The 27,387-nt window shown below is 36.8% G+C and overlaps 2 protein-coding genes and 2 long non-coding RNA genes across 4 annotated transcripts; 3 read left to right on the forward strand and 1 right to left on the reverse strand.

The window, feature by feature from the left end:
• The first annotated feature begins 1,826 nt into the window (after window positions 1-1,826).
• LOC149050977 (uncharacterized) lies at window positions 1,827-5,470 on the forward strand. Its single transcript, XR_016183618.1, has 2 exons — window positions 1,827-1,939; window positions 4,046-5,470. It is a non-coding gene; the product is annotated as an uncharacterized LOC149050977 (long non-coding RNA).
• Window positions 5,471-6,341: 871 nt separating this feature from the next.
• On the reverse strand, window positions 6,342-7,507 carry LOC149050978 (uncharacterized). Its single transcript, XR_016183617.1, has 2 exons — window positions 7,249-7,507; window positions 6,342-7,069 (listed from the first exon to the last, which is right to left on the reverse strand). It is a non-coding gene; the product is annotated as an uncharacterized LOC149050978 (long non-coding RNA).
• Window positions 6,788-11,645, forward strand: LOC113670077 (uncharacterized). Its single transcript, XM_089196178.1, has 2 exons — window positions 6,788-7,151; window positions 9,705-11,645. The coding sequence occupies exons 1-2, from the start codon at window positions 6,935-6,937 to the stop codon at window positions 10,136-10,138; spliced, it is 651 nt and encodes a 216-aa protein (XP_089052304.1). The 5' UTR covers window positions 6,788-6,934; the 3' UTR covers window positions 10,139-11,645.
• Window positions 11,646-11,879: 234 nt separating this feature from the next.
• On the forward strand, window positions 11,880-27,210 carry LOC113669993 (transcription elongation regulator 1). The gene is made up of 18 exons (XM_089196176.1): window positions 11,880-12,435; window positions 13,240-13,474; window positions 14,238-14,519; window positions 14,985-15,160; window positions 15,821-16,134; window positions 16,477-16,674; window positions 17,229-17,486; window positions 17,587-17,650; window positions 18,043-18,265; window positions 19,317-19,525; window positions 19,755-19,905; window positions 22,201-22,365; window positions 22,696-22,878; window positions 23,454-23,633; window positions 23,940-24,023; window positions 24,127-24,227; window positions 24,868-24,928; window positions 25,646-27,210. The coding sequence occupies exons 2-18, from the start codon at window positions 13,247-13,249 to the stop codon at window positions 25,787-25,789; spliced, it is 3,021 nt and encodes a 1,006-aa protein (XP_089052302.1). The 5' UTR covers window positions 11,880-12,435; window positions 13,240-13,246; the 3' UTR covers window positions 25,790-27,210.
• Window positions 27,211-27,387: the final 177 nt, after the last annotated feature.

The following is a 27,387-nucleotide window of genomic DNA, read 5'->3' on the forward strand; positions in this document are numbered from 1 at the left end:
CCACGTGCATACACAAGTCTTAAAATAGCGCACTTTTTGGAATTCTCTGAGAGCTCGTCTAAAACTCCGTTCCTTTTATGCACCGTGATCTGTTTGATCTTGGATTACAAATCCTAATCCTGATCCTCCCAAAGGAACGCACCTTTAGTTTATTAAAAAAAAAAGAAGAAGCGGCACACAATGATCAGTGTTCATTACTACCTATGTTTAACTAAGGGTCTCAATGGGGTACTGGCTTTTACGGCTAACCGTTAAAAAAGTTTGGGCATTTTACGGCTACGGTTAAACCGAAAGGACACAAAATGACTCATCTTAGAAAGGAAACATTTTAACGGTTAACTTTTTTTACGACTACTAGTTAAAATTGTCAATTCTTACGCCCAACAGCTGAATGTTTGGCCGCCTTACGGCAAACGCCTCTGAGACCTTCTTAACTGAAAGAACATCATGTTAATTCAGCAGAATTATTATGATGATTATCAAAGACTTCATAATATTTATCAAGGAAGACCTGTCTAATATCTCTCTCATCGAGAGTAAAATGATAACTGGGAAGTTAAAGCTGATAAATTTAAAAAATGCTGTATCATGAGCATAACTTAAGCTCTTGTTCCTGTCGCAGAATATAATTGAGTTGGGAACTAAGGAAGTCTAAAGTTAAAATAGAGAGTTTTGTGAAAGCTACTCTTCTAGCGTTTTCACTTGCTTACTATGAAAGTGTACGAACTCACGAAGAAACTGCGCCAGAAACAGAACCTGTAAACGAAGCCCCTGACTTTGTTAGACTTCCAAAACGAACCCATGTTAAAAGATCAACTCACGCTTTGCAATGAGCATCATGGGATAGAATGAAACAACCGATGTTGTGGTAGTCATTCAGGTTTTTAAGCAGTTCCTCCGGAACAGAAAGCTGAGTCGAGACCACTGTAACTTGCTGAAACCACGCTGTATCGCCAAATTAAAGCCAGGAAATTCACATTTCCAGAGATGGATTTCTCATAATTTCCGATTCACTACAACTTCCTTCCCTGAAATAAATCAAGGACAGTAATTAGCCGGTTTTTCCCAATTCCAGGCATTTTACACGATGCTTGATAAGTACTTTCACGGTAGGATGATTTTACGACTGGAAAAGTTTGATAACTCGCGTAATGCACAATGTACAATGAACACGCTGACGGCTCTTGTTTACGGGATCTTTCCGTAGCATTTGCTGTGTTCGTGGTTCGTTTGCAGACTAGAGCTGTATTTCCTATGATTTCAAGGACATTAATATCTTTCCTAAATTAAATTTGAGACAATAAATAGCAGTTATTTCATAATGGCGCGTACTTGACCTAAGGTTAACTATTTACATCTGCAAAGCAGCACTTTCATCGCAATCTAATTTTACGTCTGAAAAATTCTGCAAATTCCTCACATCGACCCGGTAAAAATTTAACATCTGCATAAGAAAGTAAAATACCGCGGCAGACAGAGTCTGGCTTTGAAATCTATTTTAGAACAGAAATCGGAAGGTAGCGAAGTAGTAAAATTTTTTAGACATTTTTTATCTGAAATGTGGTCAAGATCTGTGACTGTGAACCGCACGGAAGTTATAGAAACATTTGACTGACTAAGCTAACTTGAAATAACTTTTCCTTGCATAATATAAGTTGTATGTCTATAGAAGATTTGGGGAACTGAATGGTCGAAAACTTAAACATCTGGTCAGGACAAGAATAGGCGAGAGTCCCAGAAAAAACTATCTGTCAAGTAATTTTTAGATAACTTCAATATGCCCAGGCAATGTGAATTAAGATATAATTCCGGTTTACATAACTTCCGCATGTGTCAGGATTATATAACCGCCCGGTCTAAGGCGCTTAGCAGCAGTAAAGCGGCCACAATCAAGAAATTTGTCTCACAACCAGCTGCAGAGGAGCACACAGAGATCGAGGTAAGCCTTGTAATGCCACTATTAAATTTTCTTTAAGAAAAATGATGAATATTTTTTTATTAGGGCTGTGCAAAGGAGCTTCCAAGTCCATTTGAGAATTCGAAACCTAATGATGTCCGGAGCTCGTTTCTTGGTTTGTCCGTTAACCAAGAGCACGAGTAAAAGCACAGAAATCTTTTGTTAAGTTTTTCAAATTTTTACGATTTTTCTCCTGTTTCGTGTCGAGGCTCAAGCTGTTATAGTTTTTACAGTAAAGTTATGTGTTCGATTTCGTAACCAGGTCTAAGTCTTTTAAAATAAATTCAATTTTTCATGGGACTGAAAAAGGCACGAAAAATCGATGCGCTTAAAATCAGCTGGCTGTATATCCCAATTCAGCGCCCTAAACGCTTTTATTTCAGATGGAAAAGCGATAAAAAGGAATTACAGAAGAAGAAATTTCGTGTTTTCTAATCAAAGCTTGGACTCCGAGTAAAATAAAAAAAAAATCTTACGACTTCGCACGCTTGAATAGGTACAACAAAAAAGCATCACGTTAAAGTTCTTTACCTTATAACGGCGAATGCAGCATTCATTGTGACAATATGTTGAGTTTCATTCATTTAAGCTGATTTTTTTGGCTTGTTGCCAAGTGTTTTATGAAGCAAATACCGAAGAGCTTTGGACAAGAAAATGTCAAATTCCAATTTTGTGTAACTCTCACAGTAGCAATCGGTTCGTTCGAGGCAACACCAGTTGTAAGGATGAAAATCGTAGTTTGGATCTAGCTTAAAATAGGAAAATTACGTTCTCTTGAAATTCACATCATTACGAGCCCGTAGAAGTATCGCTCTAATATTTGCAATCAGCGCTTAAAACAGAAACTAACCTGCTCCTAAGCAAACAAACGTTATCGATATACCTGTAGGTAACATAACTGAGTACGTCGAAAGCTTACAAATTGGTCCTAATTAGTTCTCTTTCAACGTTCTTACATAATGCAATGATGTTTGGAGACTGCGTAAATGTGCTGCAGTTGCATGTCTGAGGCGATCGGGATCAAGGTACGATTTACAATTTACCTCGACTAGTGAAAGCCAAGCCCTTTCAAGTTTCAAGTCCCTAAGAGTCGTCCCGTGAGAATTTCCTCAAGGCTAATTTCTGCTCTGGTCAAGTTCCTCTTCTAAGTCGAGCAAAACTCGTCCGCTCCAAACAAGATATGAGTTCCTTCCCATCTAGGGTACAGAACGACGGGTCCCGTGGTCATACCGTTGAAAATCCTTTCTCACAATGTTCGAGGTTTTCAGGAATTTCCTTCTTTATAAGTTTTTTACTCAAAACTATATTTTAAAGAGTAACCATGATTCGTATTCTTCAGAATAATTCATATCAATGTTCTGTCTCTAAACGCACTGTTGTTTCGGGGAGCAAAACAGAACTGGTTGGCGTGTATGAAATTCAATTCGCCAGAAAAAAAAAAACTGGATTGTCGGAAAAATGTTTATTGGATGGCAAACGTTCAAAAATGTTGGGTTACGACTTAGAACATTAATCAAAGACTAACGAAGCACGTTCCATGTGCGTTTTCTCGGCACTGAGACACTGAAGAGGACTCCTAAAGCTAGGTAAAGAGTCTCAGGTCAAAAAAAGAGAGTGAAGTGCCATGAGGTATGAAATACGCTGATCTCTCCTCTTTTATCACGTTTTAGACTTCATTAGAAGAAAAAGCGCACTAAGCACACCATGTTTCTAACTCCACACAAAACGCTGTATACAAGCGTGATTTAAGCAGAATATGTTTGAGGCCGCTCGGCACACAGGGATCTAAGCCCGGAGCCTAACTTTTTGACGAGTTCTGTGCAGCTCAGAGTATCCGATGGCAAAATTGAAAGGAATGAGGTTTCACTGATCCTGACAGGAAGAACGGTTTTCTCTATGTTGCACGCTCCTGAGAAATTGCTCAAGCGGAGGTGAAACTTTATTAATAAGATAAAATAGAAGTTTTTTTCGCCCAACCTTTTCGTTTTGTTAAATATTTTTTAGGGTTTAACAATACCGCAGTATAATTTGTATGTTACTGATAGGGTAATGCTGGAATTAAGAGAATGCATTATTTTGTCTTCACAGAAAAGATGTTTAAAACACTGATTTCAGCGGTGGCAACAACCAGTGTCTTTCTAAGCTGTATCGAAGCGCGTCCACTAAATTCCACGTCAACCGCTAACATAACAAGCCCCCAAAGAGGCATCATATCAACAGCATGTACACCGAGGACAACCAGAGAACTAGAGATACAACTGCAAACCCACGGTAGCTTCAACAAGCGCTATCAAGCAATCACGAGAGACGCCGCAGCAAAATTTCCCAACCTACTGAATCAAACTGCACCCAACACCACAACAACGTCACGCCCGACAAGTCCCTTTCCTATGACGAACCTCACGAGCGTTAGGACCAAGGGCTCAAGCGATCAAAGTGGCGGCCACCGCCGTCTATGCACCGAGTGGTCAGCGGTCACAGTGTTATCACCGGCTTATTTCCCGCGCTACTTGAACGAGATCATCTGCGACACAAACGACAGAAGTTGCCTCAGACAAACGGGCCAGTGTAACCAAGGAGGTGTGATAGTGGATATCTTGTACGACACTGGAAAGTGTGGATCCGATGGAAAACAGATCTGGCAAGTTGTAAACCAGTGGATTCGATCTTGTTGTGATTGCATGTTAATTTGACCTTTGTGAAGGCAATTATCCCTTTAGGAACAGCTGTCCAAAGTAATCCCAGATTAACTAGGATTTACTTCATTCTGCTCTATATTAGGTCTAAGAAACCAATGCTGTATTTTTAACTCGCAAATCTACGTTTTCCGAGCCTGTAGTTATCCATAAGTATTCAGTTAATACCTTCAGCTACCCTTGGAATTTTCGGGATGTCGACCTTATACATAATCGGTTGTGTTTCTACTATTGCGACATTCAACCAAAAAAAACGCCCTAATTCTAACCAACCGCTTAACATTCAATAGATTGAGTCTTCACTTCACTTACAAGCTCGAAAGATTTAGTTTTGGTGTTGGCTTTTACACATCAAAGATATCTCTAGTTCCACAGTTATTTTTGCTTCGATATGCCAGTGTTTTTTTAATATTTTAGAGTAAACTTAGCGTCAGATTTCTCAGGTAAAATGACATTTATGATTCCAATGTTTTTGTATTTTCTTTCTCAGCTAAAAAGACACTTATGATTCAATGTTTTTGTAATTTTTTTTAGAATGAATTGATCAATGTAAATGTTCGGAAAACAACTGAATTTAGCTCGTCTCTCATTTCTTCACAGAGAGTGAAAGTGATGTCGAAATGATACTCGAAACATTGCATAACTTCGCAATTTTTTTCATTTTTCAAGCTATCAGTGTCTTAAGAACAAAAATCTTAAGTTTCCCGCAAAATGCTTACTTGTTATGTGATTAGAGTGTCTAAAGTATTTTTATGGATGCGATAAAAAGATTAAGGTGATAATGCGTCAATTAAACTTCTGCTTTCTTGATAGTCAATCTCCTTGCTGTTAAGTTAATTCAGAGTCCAATTGCTCAAAAGGCTAATAATGTTGTCAATCGAAAAAATCCGTATGCAGCGGATAAGTTTTGACAAAACGCGTTGCGCTATCCATAGGATAAAGATTTACTTGTGGATAGCGATTTCCATCCTTTGAACAACCTGACCTAACCAATCAGTAATATGATAAATATTGTTTAAAACAGAAAGATACGAATATTTTCTACCGGAATCATCAAAAGACACGAGGTGAAACAATTACGTGATGGTTTACACTGAAGTATTTCCTCCTGCTTTAAAGTCAAATTAATTTCAGACTTCTTGGAATTTTTTCTTTTGACCTTGTTTCTTATCTCTTAAATATTTCTAGATATTTTTAGCCAAATACCAGTCTGTGTTCACTTAACCTTCTGCGGTCTGGCGTATTTTAAGCACAGAAAAAAAAACGAACAAAAATTAAGTCTGCCCTCGAGCCGAGTAGCCCCGCCGGCACCGTCCAGCCGGGTACAAAGGGAAACTGGGTATGAAGAGAACTGCGAATGAGGGGGGGTCATTTGGATACTACAGAGTTTTTTAAATATTATTATTATAATTACTAATATTATTGTTTTCTTGTTTTGTTTTGTTTTGTTTTTTTTGTTTTTTTTGTTTGTTTTTTTTTTTTTGGGGGGGGGGGGAGCGGCAGGTAAATTATAGTGTAACACAACCAAAATCCTCCGCCCAGTCCCCTATGCGCTCCTTAGTAGACCTGAGTTTAAATTTTGGGATGTTTTCGTGCTGAGACGCAAATCAAAGACGGTTATAGCATTAAGATACTTCACCAATAAATTCCTTGACATCGTCAAAGAAGTAGGCACTAACAGCTGAACAAACAGAGAATTTCTTCTTTGTCCCACGCTCGTAACAAGACAAAAAACATTTTTCTATATTTCTTTACCGAGCTCAAAACTTACCATCTCTCTTATTTCTATCTTTAAAAATTACGCTATTGACATCACTGATCCTAACAGTATGCAGGACGCGTGTCATATGAACTTGCTCATAGACCGGAGACCTCGCTTACCGTTGAGTCTCTGTGGCTCAGTGGAAGAGCATCGGAGCGTGGAATCTGAAGGTCTGAGGTTCGATTCCTCATGGGGACTCAGAATTTTTCTTTGTCCCACGCTCGTAACAAGATGAAAAACATCTTTCTTTAAAACAGAGGATTGTTCCCTATCCTTTTCTCAAAGTCCGATCCAAAGTTTAAATAATAATCCCGACCCAGATTCCCAACGGACAGAGATAAAATAAGAACTCTGTGACTCTTCCAGCTGATTGATTCAATTTCAATTTGCCTAACGAACAACAGCGTTTACGTTCGCGTGTAAAGTAAAATTCGCCTGTTCAAGTGATGAGACTCGTTCCTTGACTGTGATCATCAGATTCTTCGTTACTTTCCGCGTGGATCTTGATTTCTTGCCACCATGGATTCGGATTTGCTTGTGGACTTACAACTTCAGTATGATTATTTATTCAAAGTTCTGATGATCGGCGATTCTGGCGTGGGAAAATCGTGTCTTCTTCTTCGTTATGTTGATTTCGCCCACAGAGAGGCATACCTTAACACAATTGGAGTAGATTTTAAAATAAAAACCATCAAGCTTAATGGGAAAAGAATTCGTCTTCAAGTTTGGGACACTGGTAAGTGGATATTGCGTATGGCGGTGAAATTTTATACGGTAGAATACATAACTGACAATTTTTTTCCCAACTTTTAAATCCAAGGGTAAATATGTACCTGAAGTTGCCTCTAGGGCTTCGTTTCAACATGATGTCTTTGTTTCGCTGTGTTTGTTCTCTTGAAAAATTAATGGCTTCCGAGTTGTTGCTTGAAATTCAAGAACATTGCTTGTTGTTAACGATCGACAGTCAGCCCTTTTATCTTTCACTGTACAAGATTGCGGGAGAAAATCTACCAGCGCTTTTAAACTACTTTAAGAAGCACGCCAATTTTCAGCATCCTTCGAACAAAACTGTTTGCATTTTTAATAGCAATTCTGTGGCACCCTGAAGATGTTGTTAAAAGAACTGACGTACAGATTTGTTGTTTGCGTTTTTCTTTTCGTAAACCGAAAGTAAATTGATTAAAAGATCACGTTGCGAGCTTAAGAAAAACAATGCTGATCGGTCAAATTCTATGAGAATTATTTAATTTTGCACACATTACGAATTCACGATACGAAATTTACAGATTGCTGGTGTTGATAAACACAGGAAACTGTATTGTGCGCGAGTGTTTGACTTCCTTGTAAACAAAAGATTTCCTGAAGAGTAAACTAGAAGCCGTGAATATTTCTAGACCTCGATCAATTTGCGCGAAGGGTAAACAACACCGAAATATTCGATCTTCATTATCCGTTGAAATCTGCGCTCCGTCACTGTGCCAATTAGTGGGAAAATGTAAATTCGTACGTACTCTTGGTATTAACAACGATAAATTTATTATTTTTTGTACCGTCGCTCTAATCCCTAAATGAGAAAGAAAGCAAATTGATTGATTGCATTTGGAAGAAAAAAAAGGATAATCTACAAAAAATGTCGGATTTATAGTGGAAAAACGAAGGGTGATTCAATTCCTCTGTTCGGAATCGAACCCAGAAAAATATTTTGCATGTTTTCTCATGCATATGAAACTACGATAACAGTTGTCAGAAATGTGATTCACAGACAGGCTGGCATATATCAAAAGTTATATTGTGAATATTTCGTCTTAGTAAAAATCAGACAGGACATTTGTAAGAAGTCTGGATAGAACTGGGGAAATCTTAGTTCAAGTATGAACAGAAAATTGAGATCGTTTAGACGAGGCACCGGCAGAAATAAGCCATTTGGGCTTTTACGTGCAATCAAATGTGATATTTTCTCGTCATCTGATGGATCATCGGGGACAATGTGCGTCAATGGATGGTAAATATTAGTGAATAATAAGCAGTTCTTGAACAATTATGCATAAGAGGACACTAGGCTATCAACTTACAAAAGGAAATTTATGGCACTTAAAGGATTGTTTCTAAAACATTTTGGCTGTGTGGGAGTTTGTTGGTGTCCTTCAATGACAGGAAAATTTGTCATTCTGGTGAAGGCTACGTCTTGGCTATTTGTCTAAAAATGAAGCAAGGTCAGGTGTTTCTTTTGATTTTGGTACAATGCCACAGTGGTTTTTAGTAAGTATAGAAATTGTCATGGCAATTTGCACATTGATCGCAATAATTTGAGGATTTTTAAAATGGATTGGGCCTTGAGGTTAAAGTAAGACTTTCAGTCTACATAAATCAAGGTAAAACCTGCAAAATTCAAGTTCAAAATTCTTAAACTGTTCTTGCTACCCAAGACCCTGTGTTACTCTAAAGAAAACAAATCATAAATATACATGGGCACAGTAGTTCCATGTTTCAAAGTGACAAATGGATTCTATCTTACCATGTGTTGAATCAGTTATAGATCAAAATGCAGGTGGGACTAAAAAGTGGCACACAAGGAGCAGCTGAGTGTATCACTGATGTTCTCATCACATTTTGACCTCAACTGTGATCTATTGCTGTACAGACTGATAAAAACATGGAATCTATTCATATTTCTTTAAAAAAAGAGCTGAAGATGTTAATGGTGATGTTATCTGTGTGTCTGTCCTCCAAAAGATCATTATTTAGAATCAATCAAAGTGTTTGAATAAATGAGCTTATTGTGCAATCTTATTCCACCAACATTTCAAATTTTTGGTTTGGATACTTAAAATTTTGTTAACACATAAGAAAAAAACACAAAATTGAACCAATAATTCAGAAGTTTTGTCTTGATATTTAATTGAGAGTCAGTATTCTGGTGTTTTATACAACTGCACAAAGTGGAGAGCAAATAATGTGTGAATAGAGTACAAATCTTCTCTGCTATCGTACAGTTCGTTATTTTTGTACTGTAAAAAAAAATCTGTTTAACTAGTTTGCTACATGTTCCATGTTTCTCTATTCCCTTTGCTTTTCTGGCCTTCTGAGAAATGAGCAGAAACACTTAGCAGCAGTTAGATAATAAATAACTTATTAAACATTTTGATGTGTGAAATTGCTTAGTAATTTTACTTATTGAAAGAATTTTGGCTCGCCCTGCAGACTCTACAAAAGTAGGCACAACTCATGAAAATCCTCAGCGATGCTACACACCAGAAACATCTAATAATATATATTTATTTTGTTGCAGCTGGCCAAGAAAGATTTAAAACAATAACATCCTCATACTACAGAGGAGCGCATGGGGTTATGATAGTCTATGATATTGCAAGAAAAGAAACTTTCTCTAACCTCAATAAATGGCTGAATGAGGTAGAAACATATGCCAATCAAGGAGTCTTGATGATTCTGGTCGGCAACAAGACAGACCTTAATTCACATCGTCAAGTTTCCACCGAAAGTGGTGCAGAGTGGGCTGCTCGTAATGACATGCCTTTCATAGAGACAAGTGCTAAAGATTCTTTTAACGTCACCGAGGCTTTCACAATGCTTGCTGAGCTGGTAAATAAACATGTTAAAGACACTCAGACAGAGCAAAGAGCATTTGTGTTGGGGGATAATCTTGATCGTGGAATTCGAGCAGGAGATGGAAATGAGAAGGAAAAGTGTGGCTGTAGTAACTAGATTCTTAACCCTTTAATTCCCAAGATCTCCTTAGTAATTCTCCCTACTGTCTCCCATACAGTTCTTGTGATATTAGTTTAGAGAATTTGGTATTGGATCAACTTGTAGTCCCCTAATTGATATTTCTCTTTATTTTAATCAGTTGTCTGCTTGAGATTGTATGGATATTGTAGGAGGACATTCTTTCTTGGTCACTCCTAGGAGTTGAAGGGTTAAATATTTGTAGTTATTGTCCATTAAAATACTGTTTTGGTGACGGCAGCCATGAACAGATTTAACAGCATACGTCAGGGATAGACAAGGCTGTTCTTGGTCTAGTCAATTAAAATGTATGAGCAGAGGGCTTGCACATTAAAGAAAGTTTTCCAGAGTAGCAAATATAGAAGCCTGTAATGAAATTTGGGACAGTTTGCAGAAATCTGGCATTAATTAATTCCTTTATTCTTTATGTTGAGTACTGTAAACTATCTACTAAGATGTCTTATACTCCTTCCTTCCAAAATGGTTTTTTTAGAGATGCCTTTAACAATTTGTTTGAAATTCATAAAACAAAGTCCTTGAAAATTACACTGAAATACAAATCCAAGCTAACTGGAGAGTAATGCAGTTCAAAGAACCTTTTTTTTCCTCAGTAGAATATCCAATATTCTACAGTAATTTATCACTGTTCATGTTCAAGTCATTATTTTAGAGTTTGGATTAGTTTTTAAACCACAAGGTTAAATGTTGTATAATTTAAAATATTTTCAAGGTACAGTACCTAGTAATTGATTATCCTTGTCTTAGAGATCTTCTTTAAATACTTCTCTTGTGTAAGTGATTGAAATTGATGGATTTTTGGCAGTAAAAGCAATATGATATGAGAGCTCTATTGATTAATGCCTGGGGAAGATTGGCTGTAAGACAGTTGACGTGTCACAATTCGTAATAATAGCTTGACTCTAGAATTGAAAGTGACTTCACATCTTGAGAGAAGATAATTAGATTCGTGTTCATTTATTATAATTATAACCACATTAAATAAAGGCATCTGTTGTCTTTTTTGCTACAGCTGTATTTCCTAGGTTTAATTTGGTGGAAAAATCCTCAACCTGACACAATAAGAATATTTTTTTTTCACTTTGCCATAAAATGGAGCAAAAAATACAGCAAGGACAGGATCAAATTTAAATTTTGTATTTTTAGTGAGTCTACATTCTAAAATTGCAAAAAAATTATAGGTATTCTATTCATGTATTCTGAGTGACATTAATGGATTCATCAGATAAACCTGCCTTTTAATTTGTAAACAAAATCATTTTTCAGTCTTTCCCCAAAATTATGACCACAGGAAACAAAGTTGTTGCAAAAGTAGAATTTATTAGTTTATTTCAGTCTATTAAAGAGTTTTAATCGATAGAAGGAAATGAATTATTAATAAATTTTACATATGTTTGTTATAATATGTTTCTGATACAAGTTTGATAATAGAAAATGAATCATTAATAAATTTAAAATTTGTTTGTTATATTATCTAACTGATGGAAGTCTGAGTAAAGTGTAATAATTTTTTGCCCCAGCCTCTTAATTTCAAGATCTCGTGTAAATTCTCCTCACTGTAAGTTAAACATCTCTGGGACTTTAAGTTTTAAGAATTTGGTATGTAATCAAACAATATTGTCACCTGCTTGAAAATGTGATGATATTGTAAAACGAAGTTCATTTTTAGTCACTTCTAGTGGTTAAAGTTTAAATGAGGTAGACTTAGAAATACATAGGGTAAAATTTTCGCACAGCCCCGTACTATTGTAAAACAAATCTGTTTTTCCAAAGGCTATGTATTGCTTTTGTCATTGTTTTCTCTATCCAAGAACTGAACGCATAATGTAGTATTGGGCTGAGCGGAAATTTTACCAAGAATAGCAACAAAATTGACAGATTACCTTGGGGACAAAAGCTTTTTCGAAGAATAGTACAGAGTTATATGAAAATCTTCCTGAAGTTTGAAAGAGCAGAAAGATCTCTCTCGTTCTTTAACCATAAATTGAGAAAACTGTCCATATCAACCACAATTAATTTCTGTACTTACAAATTAATTCCCATTAAGCCGTTATCGCCATCTTGCGTTTCAAAATGGACACCGCGTGACCTGGAACGAGCTTCTCTATCCGGGCTTTCTGCCAAAATCCTCGTGCACTATGGGAAAAAATATGGCGGCTGATGGTTTGCTTTTTCATTAAGAATTAACTTGTGAATTTTGAGCTACTTCATTGCAGATCTTCTCTGTGATCCGAGTTTAACTGACTTTTAAAGTACAGGTGAGTTCTCAGTTCTCATCTGCACGCGTAATAGCGACGATGAAAATACTGAAGAACAGCAGGAAATTTGTGGAGCACGCGTTGTCCACATAAATTTTAGTTGTTTTACATTGTAAATCAAGCTTGAGTCAGGTATATCTAGATTCTACATAGTTAAAGGTGTATTTAATGGTTGCGGTTGCAAAGAAATAAGAAATTCATGCCATGTGTTTTTAACTGTTGTCAAAACATGCGTGATGTAGATGAATGGCAATACTTCATCAAATTTTAGTAATATGTTCACTTGAATGTATCTCCTAAACTCACTGTGCTGTATATCCATGAGGTAAGTAACTGTCAGCGGAGTGACATTTCCATTTATCAGGAATCTTAAAATCCAGTTGTTGTTTCTCCCCCCCTAGCTACAACACATTTTGTTGTAAACCAATTTAATATGGTAATTTTGTGTAAGATCATAAGTTTGCTTAGTCTCATAACCTGTTTGCTAGATGATATATGGGTAATATTGGAAGAAGTTAAATGTTAATCATTTCTGGGATTTAAGGGGTCAAGCAGAGTCATGAGTTTTTACAGAATTAGATGTGCATGTTTAAATTGGTGGCAGACTGAAATCCTGAGTTGCTTAGTGTGATCTTAAACTCCACTTCCCTTCCCCCCCCCCCTTAAACATACTCTAATTGAATTTCCAGCTGTGGTCTCCTGGTTTTTGCACTCTTACTTTGTAGGATTAAAAAGATTTGGCAAAACAACTTTCAGGTCACGTATATTTTGATTTTTAATTCAACACTTTTTGTTTCATTTTAGATCAGCCATGAGGCACAGTATGCCCCCTCCTTTGATGGCCCAGAGGGCTGTCCCACCAAATGTGAGAGGGCCCCCACCTCGTGGACCCACAGGGCAAGGTCCCAGAGGGTCTTTATTGGGTCAACCACCTGGAGGTTTTATGAGGGGACCGTTTGATCCAAGGAATATGATGAACAATACAAGACCGCCTTTTGGAGGACCTCTGGGCAATGCTCCCATGTTGCCAAATATGCAGGTTTTTCTTTTTATCACTTTGTCCTAAGCTCATTTTTTTGCACTGGTCATTCCAAATCAATCAAATGAAATAACCAATATTAATTAACAGTAATTATAATGATAACTTACATGTATTATTTATTTCATTTAAAAGTGATCAGAAACCCTTTAGAATTTGTCATGCTCCCAACTTGTGGCTTCATTCAAAGCTTAGCTGGTGATAGTACCCAATTACTATCTTGCAGGCATGGGTATGAATCACATCAAAGCCTGAATTTTTTCAGCTTCCTTTGTCTGTAAATTGTACCAGTTAAAGCTCACCTGCAAGAACCTTTTCTTTACTTAACTCTTTACCTCCTAAGAGTGACGAACATCCTATTTCTCCTCACAATATCACCCTTGAATCAAACATTGAGGTCACGAGAATCGAGGAAATGATCATCAACTGCAGCAGCTCTTGACTATTAAACAAATTCTCTTTGTCAGCACCTTGGGAAATGTATAGAGAACAGTATGGAGAATATGGATACTGATGTTAAGGGTAAAGGGTTTATCACAGAGTTAAAATGTAAGTAATTAACATGAGACAGAAAGGCAGGAAAGGGTTTAGAGGTAAAATTTAGCCTTTGAATTATACAAAAGAACTCTGTTACATAAAATGTAAGGAGACTGAGAGATAATGTTGCACTGTTGGAGCAGCATCACTGTGTTTGACATGGTGTGATCTATTGGTTTCATTTACCTTGACGTCTGAAAATTTGTCTTGTGATCAATAATTTTAGTCAAGGCCCATGATGCCAAATCAAATGCCACCAATGATGCCAAATCAGCAGCAAATGCCGATGCAGATGGCTCAGCAGCAGCTATCTCAAGGCAAAGATCCACCTATGATTGATACCAATGGTGACATGTGGTTAGAACACAAGACTTCAGAAGGAAAAGTGTATTATTACAATGCAAGAACCAGAGAGTCTGCTTGGGAGAAACCCAAAAACCTTGTTACTCCACCTGCGCAAAATCAACAGCCTGCCCAATCTGGACAGCAGACATTGCAGCCAGTTCAAGTAAGTTACCTCTGTTGATTAAAAGTCGTGATTGCCCTTCTCTAAGTTTCAATGGCCTGTTTGTCGTGTCTTCCGCCTGTATTCAATGTCACTTTAATCTCAAGATCAAATTAGTTATTATCCTTACTGACTCCTGTACATATCATCATTTATGAGATAAGAAAATTTGGTTTTTCATCGGGATCAAACCCTCTAACTGATAAGTTTGTCTGCCATCCTATGCTGACTGCAAGAAAATATTTTGAAATTGGAAGAAGATATTACATATTGACTACTTGTGGAAGTTAAAATGGTTAGCTGGATTTGATTTAGAAAGGATTTACAATTCTTAGGTTGTAGGTCTTTTGAGTTGGTATTACACCAGTCCATGCAGACGATAAAGGGTGATGTGCTTCTGATTTGTCTTTAACTGCACTTATCAGTGAAGTTTGTTTTGTTAACTTTAATTGCCCTTCCCAACTTTAGGGACAAAACATTCCTCCTGAAGGGCAACAGCAACAAACACCAGCTGCAGAGCCAGAAGCAAAGCCGGGAGATACAGTTAATACGCAGCAGAATCAACAACAAGTGGGAACTCAGAATGGTGCACAGCAGGTAGCAGGCAGCACTAATGTAACAGCAGATAAACTACCACCACAAAAGTAAGTAGACATGTACAAGTGTATGCAATGCCTCCATACTGTTCTCTATACATTTCCTAAGGTGCTGACAAGGCAAATTTGTTTCATAACCAAGAGCTCCATAAAATTGGTGATCATTTCTGTTATTCTCATGTCTTTAATGTATGATATGAGGGTGATGTTGTAAGGAGAAACTAGATGCTATCATTGCAAGGGGTCAAAGGGTTAAAAGTAATAACAAGAACATCCTCTGCAATGTACAAAATAAATGTTATTAAAAAACTCTTTGTTTTTTTGTAGCTATAATTAGAGAAGTTTAGGTCAAGTTTTCTGTTGAAATTGTTAAGTCTTAATACTGAACGACAGGTGGTGATAGTGTATATGAAGTTGTAACTGGTTCTTCTTATGCATCAGTGTCATGGTGTTATGTCATGAAGTTTGTTCCACAGCCATACTCTGAAGTATTTGAACACTGATTACTATCTGTGTGAAATATGTGAATCAGCTTGCATACATTGTGAAAGCTTCTGTTTTTTTTTCAGTGTCCAATAAGAAGGTCTAGTTTGAAGTCCAAATTCTTGTCCCAAGTTTTTTTGCCTGGCATTTAGGAAATACTTAATGTGTGACATGTTGGATTCTTAGAGGTTTAACTTCCTTCTTGTGACATTATTTTGTTAACAGCAATCCTGGTATGCCATCACCTGGTCCTTTCCCATCAAGTATGCCACCTCCGCGACTGCCTCCCCCAGGAATGATTCCAGGTATGATGCCACCACGCCTTCCGCCAACAGGTATGCCTCCCCCAGGTATGCCTCCTCCAGGGCTGCCCATGCCACCAATGGGAATGCCATTGCCTCCTAGGAGTGATTGGTCTGAGCATCGTGCAGGAGATGGAAGGGTGTACTACTATAACTCCAAGACTCTACAGTCTACCTGGGAGAGACCAAAGGAAATGGACCAGCCACTACCTCCAATGCCAGGGATGCTTCCACCAGGTAACTGAGTGTATATATATTAAGTGCAATATTTCAAAACATTTGACCAGATCCCTTTCAGGTGTAGCTGACCACTTGAAGCCTTAGGGTTTTGATCCTACAAGTTGGGTCTGTATCACAGCTCTGAGGGACATTGTTCAAAGTCTGTTTTATTTGACATATAATGACTGGTAAAATAATATCAGTATGTTGCTCTCTTCACAGTTTCATTGGTACTAACAAGGATATTTTTTTAACATTCAAGAGAGCTTCTTTAGTTGGCAAACATTTTCCTCATTCTTAAAACTGTAAAGTTTGATTCAGTTTTGATGTTGTAATGAAATTACTTTTCGTCATGTCTAGGTATGCCTCCCCCAGGAATGATCCCGCCTGGAATTTTTCCTGGGCTTATTCAACCAGGGATCCAACAAAAGCCTCCCCCTGTAGGAGGTACAGGAGTCATGTCAGATTCATCCTCTCAGGGTAATGCTGGGGATAAGGAAAAGTCCAAGGAAGGTGAAGCAAATGAGGAAAACAATGAAGAGAGCAAGACAGTGAAAGGTACTTCAATTAAAATCTTTTCCATTTTCATTGAAGTCTTGAAGCCTTACTGCTAGATAGCAAAATTGTACATGTGCTATTGAAGCAAATATCCAAGTTTCCACAGCACAAAGAAACAAGGTGTATTACTGCTCCTCCCTTGGATGGGATGTAAACTTACCTGCTGCATTTCATGTAGTCTTTCCAACAGATTGCTCGTACTCATTTATTTTGAAGTTCCTGGCTACATTTCTTGTAGTTATGACATGCAATTATCAGGAAATACTTCAGTTTGATTTATGCTCTTTTTTTGTCAAAGTAGATACCCCCCCTTCATTCCTATTAAAGATCTTAAAAAGACTGTTGACACAAGACTCTTAGTTCAGTAGCAGGGAGGCAGGAAGGGGGTGCAGAGTGGGAATGCTTGGAGTGATTATTTACTTGTGAAAATGTTAACCCACTCCACAGGTTTTAGCTAGGACTATACCCAGGCAGCCATGCTTCTAACATTATGCATAGATAACTTGTCTATGAATTGGATTTATTGAGCATTTCTATATTGTTCCATCAAAAAGATGAAGAAAAAGAAAATGATGAAGCTAAGAAGGATGAAGGCCAGGAAGATGATGGTGATAAGAGCAAACCTGTCGCCAGTCAACTAATTCCAGGAACAAGCTGGTGTGTGGTATGGACTGGAGATGAAAAGATGTTCTTTTTCAATCCTACAACAAGACTGTCCATATGGGAGAAACCAGAAGAGCTGGAGGATAATGATAAAGTTGATGATATTGTCAGCAAGGGACCTCCTAAAAGGCAACCGTCAACTGAATTAAGTATGGGATACTACAAAACATTTTACTGACATTTCATTTTGATTTTCACTAATTTAAAATTTGATATTGAGTGTTTGTGTTTTGATTTGCTTACAATTAGAGAGAGAGAACAAGACGCCAACAGATGAAGATACAGATGAAGTCCCTCCAGCCAAAAAACAAAGGTTCACAAATTCTCTTCTTTAAAAGAATCTTTAAGAACAGATTATCTAAATAGTTTAAACCAATGATATGTTACATTAATAAGTAGTTCCATTTTGCACAGTGAATAGAAAATAATGATAATGCTTTCAAGACACTTAACACCCTAACATCATTATGTATTTTCTCTGTACCCATCTCCCTACATTTCGTACACTGCTGACAAGGAGAATTTGTTTAACAATCCAACCTTCTTTTGGTGATCATTTCCTTTATTCTCATGACCTTACTGGGCAATTTAGGGGTGATATTGTAAGGAGAAATTATATGCTACTGTAGTCACTCTTAGGGGTCTAAGGGATAAGAGAATCAGACAAATACAACAAATGCTGAGCATTTTTGGTGTTAATATTAGGACTGCAAGCCAAAGTGAGGAAGTACTTGATGAACCAATGACAGAAGAGGAACTCAAGGAAGATGTGCCACAATCGAAGCCCTATGAAGAACAGGCTCCGCCAGCTGAAGAGCCTGTAGCTGTAGTCCAAACAACCAAAAATGTGCCTGCACAGGAGAAGAAAAGGATGCTTTCGCTTGAGGAGAGAATGAAAGAGTTCAGAGAAATGATGTTAGAGAGAGGGGTAGGTATACAGTAAATTTTGTTATTGTAAAGTACAGTGACATAACAAACAATTTTGATGTAATCCTTGTACTCCAAAGATGATGTCAATCATATGCTGATAAGATTGCATATTCTCATAACATATGTTGCTGAGTGGTGTATGGCTAATTAGGGGGAGAAATCCCTTGTTAATGTTCTCTTTCATACCCCAGACCTCATAAGTCACTCAACTTACTATCTGCCACACAGTTCTGAGAATGTTACATGTAGTTCAGAGAATTTGGCATTGATCCCCAAATTATTATTTACTGTAAAAACCCACAGATAAGCCACACCTTTTTTTCCAAAAATCGTTGCTAGAAATTGGGTGTGCGGCTTATATGCGGGAACATTTGAAAAAGGTGTCATGAATGTTGCGTCCGATCTAATACCTGGTTACTAAGCTTCAAATGTTCCACTCATGTTCTTGCTGTAATGGAAAAGTCTATGGAAAAACTGTGTTGAATGAAGAAATTCCTGTCAACAAATACCAGAAAAAGATCAATCATTTGTCAAAGTTGGTAGAAACAATGTTCATTATATTATAAAGTGCTAAAATTGTGGGTAAGACTTTGAAGTATTTTCTGTTGCAATGTTAACAGTGAGTTTACGTTCAAAGAACAGTGGATGAAGAAGACTTGTCAAGACTCGACCTCGGATTTCTTTTGATTTCTTTCAAAAAACATTTTTTCCAAAATTTGAGCTGCTAAATTCAGGGTGTGGCTTATCTACAGGTTTTTATGGTGTCTCTATTCACATCATTTGTTTGCTTGATTGTATTGATATTGTGACAAGAAATTTTTACTCGGTCACTCATAGGAGTTCAGGGATAATTGTGAAGAAGATTTAAACTTAATCTAAATTGTTTTTAAGGTGACTGTAAGGATTGCTTTTTCTTGCGAGTGTTCTGTTAGATACTGGGTGGATTCACCTACAGTGTCATTTAAAAAACACACTCTCTTGTTGGATAAACACAGAATCACAACAGCATTTTACTGAATTAAACAATCACAAATATTTACTTTTTGTAGGTGTCGGCATTTTCAACCTGGGAAAAAGAGCTGCCAAAAATTGTATTTGATCCTCGATTTTTACTGCTGACCCAAAAAGAACGGAAGCAGTGTTTTGAAAAATTTGTGCGCACACGGGCAGATGAGGAGAGGCAAGAAAGAAAGAATAAACTGAAGGCCAAAAAAGATGAGTTTAAGGCTCTGGTAGAAGAAGCTAAAACTGCAGGAAAGTAAGTTTATTGATTTCTTCATTACAAGCTGTATACTGTGAGTCATAGCAAATTTTGAAAAACTTGCCTTCCAGGTCTCTGTCCTTTGACAGAAGACATACTGTAAAGTGACACTTATGAATGCTAGCTTTTTTAAATTTGCTGTAGTCCTTCATCTACTTTCATTTCATTAGCATCTTGTTGATAACCAATACATAAACACTGTACATGACACATGTTATATTTTCAGAACATCGTTCAGTGAGTTTGCTATGAAGTATGGAAGAGATGATCGCTTCAAAGGCATAGAGAAGATGAAAGAAAGAGAGACTCTTTTTACAGAGTTTATGGCTGAGCTGAAAAAGAAGGAAAAAGAAAATCTGCGAGTCAAGCAAGATAAGGTTAGTCAGTTGCTCCTTTGGAGACCAGTGAGAGAGAGTTGTAGTGGCAATTTTAAGTGAGTGAGACAGGCAGGGTGGAAGGTTACAACAAACGTGTGAAGTCTTGCAGTTTCAAGAAATTAAACTGTGCAACATCAATTGGGAATTTTGCTTAAGGTTTGGATTTACAGAGTGGGTGAACAGACATTTTAGTGAGATTTAAGAATGGGTTTGCTTAGAGTGAAGTGTGAATGTTATTCTCCTGGTAAGACTAGGAGCAGACCCTCTTTCTTGGCAAAGTATGTTGGATGAGCCTGAAAAAAAAAAACTGGTTGAAAAAATTGATGTTGGCACATAGCCTGGAACCCTGAGTTCTGCACAACATGCTAACATTGATTAACATAGTTGGGGACTGCTCATAGTCTGATATTTGGTTAGCACATGTAGTGGCTGATTTAAAAATGAAAATAATATGTTTTGAAAATAGTTGACAGAGTATAGGGTGTTGGAATTTGTTTAATTTCTTTCCTGATGCCGTAAATCCTTGTGTAGTTGTTACTCTAATTGGTACATTGTAGATGTCACTTCAGGAAATTGTCTGAAATTCTTAGAGCTAGCAAGTGATTCATTCAGTGATCATCAGACCTGCAAACTTTTCCAAAAAGCCTCTGTGGGAATCAAGTATTGTGAAGTCTTTGATTCAGGCATTTAATATGACATTAGCTTCTCAAAATGAATTATCCCTGCCCTATTTTTTGAAAGCTGTCTTCATTCTGCTCATCACTGTTCCACATTAGTTTCCAGGTTATTTTGTGTGGCATAGATCCCAAAGCCCCATGAGATTAGAATTCTCCAGCCCAGTCTCTTGATCCTCTGTTTGCAGTTTCATTTTGCTTGTCAGTATGTTTTAACCTTGTATCCGTCCATCTAATACAACACAGCACACAGTTGGCAAGGTTGCCTTGGCCTACAGTGAATTATGTTGCTTCTTTTTTGATCCTCTGTCTGTTCAGTGTTAAACCTGCCCCACCAGGTAACTGAGTCATTTCATAGCATTTATATCATTGGTTAAGACTTGCCTGTGTACTTCAAGGATAACCTCAAAGTATTTGGGTTTATCAGGGTAGTACACTTGTAAGAATGTTATTGAAGTGTAGTGCGCAATAATGTCACAACTTCCAGTGCTGTCATAGAGCCCAGTCAATTGGATACAGTTTTGCTGAAAGTCACATCTGTAAGCTTGGTTATATTCTTATCACAAGTATTTTCAGTTCAGAGTAATAGTTTGACAAAACTAGATGGACAAGAATTCTGGTACTGACAATGAATTCACTCAAAAATACACTTTATTTCTGAAGTCAACTGAATGCATCAGCTTTCTTGGGATTATACATTAGGGCACCATTCGATCAGATCTTTCAGATCTTCTTATTTTTTCATATTTTTTTAATTATCTGCCTTAAGTATTGTCTTTGGGGTAGAACATATATGTACATGTTTGAAATACAAATATTGTATAGGCACATACCAGATGAAACCAAACTTTTCCTCTTTGTACCTTTTCTCCTTTGGGATGTCTGTAGTGTTTGAAGTAAACAAAGTAAAGTCCCTTCTTTTTCCTGCTTACCCATCCCATTTGTGCTTGTAATTTTAAAATGACATTTTGGAGATGATGCTCTGTAAACCTTTGCCTTGAAATGAAAAACCACAACAGCAACAGCATAATTATTTCTTATTTCAGACATTTCTTTCTCATCAAGCAGATTTTCATTGTATCAGGGTGGAATGAATATTAATGAAATGATTTGCTTTTATCGAATACAGAGATGTGCACATACATGTTTTAAGAGATTTATTTTTTTGTCCTAGAACACTAGGTACTATTTAACAGTCACACAAATTCTAAAAACTGGTAATCTATGGAAGGTATCAACTGAAATGAAAGTAAAATAAGAGAAAGATTTAGGAAAGGGCCATTATGCTGCATAATTGAAGTCTCTAGACTTAAGCACAGGATTAATTCTTTCTTTCACCTGTATCCAGAAAATCTTGCCTTTTTAAAAGTTCATGACTATGTAAAGTTCACTATTCTGACACAGACAAAAAATAATATATTAATGTAAGGATTTCATGAACAGTGTATGAAACAATATTGTTTCAAAGCATTTTCTTAAATATCCGAAGATAAACATCGTAAGTATTCACACACTATTTGTAGTCTTCAAAAAGATGAAAGGTCTCATGGTTTGCAGTACTATAAACATTATGCCTGTTTGTTATTATTAATTTTTCCTTCTGTGATTTTGGTTCGTACAGATTCGTAATGATTTTGAGGAACTATTGGATGAACAGAAACTAGATAATAAGGCTCAGTGGCGTAAGGTTCGTCACAAGATAGAAAAAGACCCTCGCTACAAGGCAGTGGAAAGTTCTTCTCAGAAAGAAGAGTGGTTCAAGGAACATATCGAACAAATTTACAAGGTGATTTGTTAAGGGCCTTTGGCGTGGAATAGTGTACCAATCAGTCTAAAACAGGCCCCCTCTTTAAGTACTTTTAAGTATGCTTTAAGTATTAAGAATATTAAGAATCTCGCTTCATACCATAAATTTGCAACATGCTTGCTGAACACAGGTTACCAAATTGGTCACTTGCACAGCAAATTGATTTTTAGTGACAGGATTTTCTATTTTGCCCTCGCAACTGTAATAATTGCAATCTGGAGCATTGCAGGCTTCAGAGTGTAAAGAGTGAGTATCTGGTCAGAGTTGATACAAACCTAAAACAGAATCTCCCTCCTCTTCAACCTGCAGAAGGAGAATGCAGATAAGGAAAAAGAAAAAGAAAAACAGGAAAGAATAGAAGCAAGTCTCAGGGAACGAGAGCGTGAAGTCAGAGCAAGCCAAGCTGAACTTGCCAAGGCCAGAGAGAAGGAGAAGGAACAACACCTCAGAGACAAAGCTGAACAGCATTTCAATGCATTGCTAGCTGATATGGTAAGGAAAAATGTAATCTTTTTAGTAATAAAAGTAAGTATGGGCTAGCACCTGCATGTACAGTTACAGCAGCTGTGACTAGCTTCAGTAGGTTGAAGTGAGTAGGAAGATGATGGGTTGTGAGTACATTTGAAGTAATCAAACAAAGTTGTCAGTTCTTTCAAAGAAATTGATGAGCAGTGTCCACAATAGAGTGAAATAGTAAACTTATGATCCACCGGAAATCAAGAAAACCATATGTTTGTCAGCAAATTTTAAAACTCTGAGGTTTCAAGAGGTTTTAAGAGGTTTCATTAGCTGTTTGCAGAACTTTAAAGCCTATTTCTTGAAAAAGCAGCTTTTCAAATTTTGCTGCAACTGTCTATTTATATCTCATTTGACCAACTTTGAATAAATAATCAACTAACTGTATCTGTAGTTATTTCCTTAATTTGTCACTTTGCCTGTGCATGGAGAAAGGCTGAAAGTTTGACAGCAAATGAAAGTTAACAACCTTCAGTTCTCAGTTGACAGACAAAAATGATCAAGATGTCCAGCACAAAAATACTTGTTATAAATCATTTTACTGTCTACAGGTTCGCAATGCAGATGTAGGCTGGAAGGAGACAAAAAAGACATTGCGTAAAGACCATCGCTGGGGAATGGCTGATGCCCTGAGTAAAAATGACAAAGAAGCACTTTTTAAAAGCCACATAGAAAGCTTAAACCATAGAAAAAAGGAGCAGTTTAGAAAACTATTGGATGAAACTCATGAGGTATGTTAGATAGAACCTCTTAATTCCAGTCTATTCACTAAATGTAGAAAGCCAGATTGGAAGAATTAAATTGCATAATTGGGAATTACAGTATTTCCTGGAACAAGTACCTGATTTCATATAATTATTTTACAATTCCAGCAAAAAGGAGGGGTGCTTATTGGAAGGAGGGTGCTTAATGTGGGGGGGAGGGGAAATTTATTATTCTCCTTTACTGATTACACTGTTGTTGAAGCTTAGTAAGTTATAACTAAAGTGGCACTAGAAACAGGTTTTCACCCTAATATGGAAAATTTTTTGTCACAGTTAACCCTTACTTCATCATGGCGAAGTATTAGAAAACTAATTAAAGAGGACCCCAGATATTCCAAGTTTTCGAGCCAGGACAGAGTAAGTAAACATGATGATGATTAACAAATGCATTTGCTTGAAAGAAGCCTGCTTGCAGCTCTACATGTATCATGTTTTGTACTCCACATTTTTTTTTGGACAGAAACGTGAAGAAGAGTTTAACCAATATCTGCGAGATAAACTGGCAGATGCCAAAGGGGACTTTCGGCAATTACTGAAAGAAACACATTCATTAACATACAAGTAAGAGAAGGCTAACTTTTAATCATATCCCAACCTGTATAATGTGAGTAGGAATACTAGAGGTTCCTTGGGCAGTCTGAAGGTCTACATGTAGTCCTAAAAGGACCATTGTGGGTAGTAATGAAAGATGTTTTGACAACCCAAGTGCAAGTCTTCATCAGACAGACTCTGTCCCTGACAATGACTTTTGTGCAGGTGGTTGCGACATCAGTCATTGCTACCAACAGCTGTCCTTTGTAGGACCACTCTCACATAGGAAAACAGAATTCCTTACCAACTGTTTCTCCTGGGTTCAATCTATTTACTGTAAAACTGGAGCTCTTGTAGCATGTGAACAATTGGAAACTTCAGTAATGTAGCCCGAGGTGGACCACAATGTGACATGTGTGTTCCTTTTCCATTCATTGTTTGTTTAGTTTCTTTCAGTGCCTCCCCACTTCTTTTGCTTCCTTCTTGATAATGTGCTGCTCTGACTCACAATAATGTGACAAGTGTACCGAAACATTTTCATTGTTGTTAGCCTTCTGCAACCCTAAGGCTCTTCTCAAAAAGCACTAAATTGAGCAGACTTAGCTAACATATTTTCATGGGAGAATGCCCTGGAGTGAGGTAGAGCACTGTTTTTGTTTTATTTCTCCAGAACAAAGAAACAAATTGATGAATCTCATAAACATCTAAAAGATATAGAAGAAACTCTTAAGGTGAGTGCTCTTCATCCATTCAAATTCAAAAGGATACCTTTTAATTTTGACACAGTATAACCTTTTCTAAACCTGCCATTGTAAGTAGGTGGCCTTTGTAGGTTTGTTGAGAGTCAAATAAGAACAAAACGTGAGGGTTTGTTTATTATTGGAAAAAAAGTTGTGAAAGAATACCATGTAGTTTGCACTAATCTATGATTTAAGTTTTTAAGTTTTTACGGAGAGGTCAGGATAGGATTGTGAGAACAGCTATAATCAATTTGTATGAAAATGGAAGATTGAGAGTCTTAGATTGTGAAAGTTTTTAAAAAGGTTGTACAGTGGTGAGAAAGCTTGTTGGAAGCGTTACCTCAATCATTTGCTAAAACCTTATAGAGGATCCTTTCTTCTTTATAGTGATTATGGCCCTCAAGGCTCATAAGTTCTTAGGCTTTCTTAAAGGAGAAATGAACTTAGATGTATTTATTGTTAAATTGCTTGAAAAGTTGCTATTAATTCAATATGAATAGTAATCACAGTTTTGCTTAACAGAAATATGATTAACTCAACCTATGTCAGAAGTGTGGTACAGTCATGACTGTCACTGAAGTCTCAATTATAAAATTTGCAACATCATTATTAATCTTCACATGGTTTGATAATAACTGTAGTTTGTTCTCAAAGAGAGAATATTACCTTTGATCAATCATTATTTCTCCTCCCTGTCTGACCTTGCAGAAAGACAAAAGATACTTGATACTGGAATGTGTTCCAGAAGAACGAAACAGATTGCTCAACAGTTACATTGATGAGCTGTTCAGGACTGGACCACCCCCTCCTCCAACAGCTTCCGCACCATCAAACAGATCCAAAATGCATTAATGAAGAGCACAAGAATTGCACAATGAAAACTGACTTTTACTCGCTTTGAAGTAAATGATATTGACCTGAATTTCATCACAAAATACCCTTGATACTTCTATTCAGTAAATACATGAAACTCTTTGAAATTTGATTCATCCTATGGTCCTTGAAATTCTGTTTTGAAATCTCTATTAACTGGTTTATGGCCTTTTTTTTTAATGTTGATGAGAAAAGATTTGACAGAGATTGTCTTTGGCCACAGTGCAGGCATCTCATAAAATTAGAGTGAGTTTATATTACAAGCTGGGGATTGTTTATCCAACCAATCATGTTAGATTTAGAGAGGGGGATTGACCCCACCCCATCCTCTCCTTTTTTTTTACTATCCCTCACCCCTTTGGTACAAATTTCTTCCTCTTTCTATTCTTCCCCTTCGATAAAAATCACAGATGACAGCTATAATTTTCACCAAGAAAATACTTAGTGGTTGCTTGCCAATCAACAATCAGATCTTGGGAGTTACAGGGTTAAGACAGCTTTTGGTTTTACTCTTGTTTTGAAACTGAGTTACCTTTGAAAGAGAAATGGTTTAAAGACAGTTTAGAGGTACCTCTCTTTTGATTGATTTTCAAGCTTTATTTTTAGACTGAAAGCTTGAAATTTATCTGGGATTGAAGAGAAGTGTTTAGCATTGCTATTTTTACAAATTGTGCCTTCCTTTTTGCTCTTTGCCCATAACATTGTAAATTTTGCATTCATCTTGGAAAATCATATAAAATGGTGCAGTCAGTTTAAAATACATTTCTTTAGGCAGCATTTCTACCAAATTTTCTTGAAAAAAAAGGAAGCAAGAAAGATTAAGCTCTTTTTTTTGTCTTGTATGCTCATATCTTGGCCACTAAGGTGAGAAAAATTAAGATATGACTAATGTTTGCTGCTAAAAAATATTATGCTGTAGTATTGTCATTTTTTTCTTCATTATTTATATGATCCTTAGGAGTGCATTTTGAACCTCAGTATTTTAGGCTGAGAGCTTCAATTTTGGTACTTACTCATTGTTCTTTTATTTTAACCCGTTAACCCCCCAGAAGTGATTAACATGTAACTTCACCACATAATATAAATACATTATCCAACAAACAGGTGATAAGAATACTCAAACTTATCAGGTAGAAGTTATCTTAATCTAACAAAAATTTCTCCTAATTGATTTTAGAGGAAATGTGTAAAAGCTAGTAGGGAGAATTAACAAGCAGATCGTTGGAGTCAATTGATGTGTTCTAAGCTTAGGTCTTGCTTCTTAGTGTATGCAAGATTCTGTTATCCTTTCACCATTTCCATTCCATCTAGTAGTGTTTTTAAAAATCTTCACCCTTTCATGTAGATTGTGATAATAAAAAAAAGCTGTACCTTACAATAAAAGTCTTTGGAGAAAGTAATTGTTTTGTTTCCTTTTTTTGTCTTAAATCATTCAAAATGTACTTGCTGCCAAGTAATGTAATTTATCAGCTTCTCAGTCACTTCTAGCCATGTTATGAGAAAACCTCTTTAACCTTTCATCATGTTAATGTGCTTTATTACAAGGAAGTGTCTTTGTCATGAGTTTAGGGTCCAAA

The sequence above is a fragment of the Pocillopora damicornis genome, chromosome 2 (genome assembly GCF_964200805.1).
Source record: "Pocillopora damicornis chromosome 2, jaPocDami1.2, whole genome shotgun sequence".
Classification (NCBI taxonomy): Eukaryota; Metazoa; Cnidaria; class Anthozoa; order Scleractinia; family Pocilloporidae; genus Pocillopora; species Pocillopora damicornis.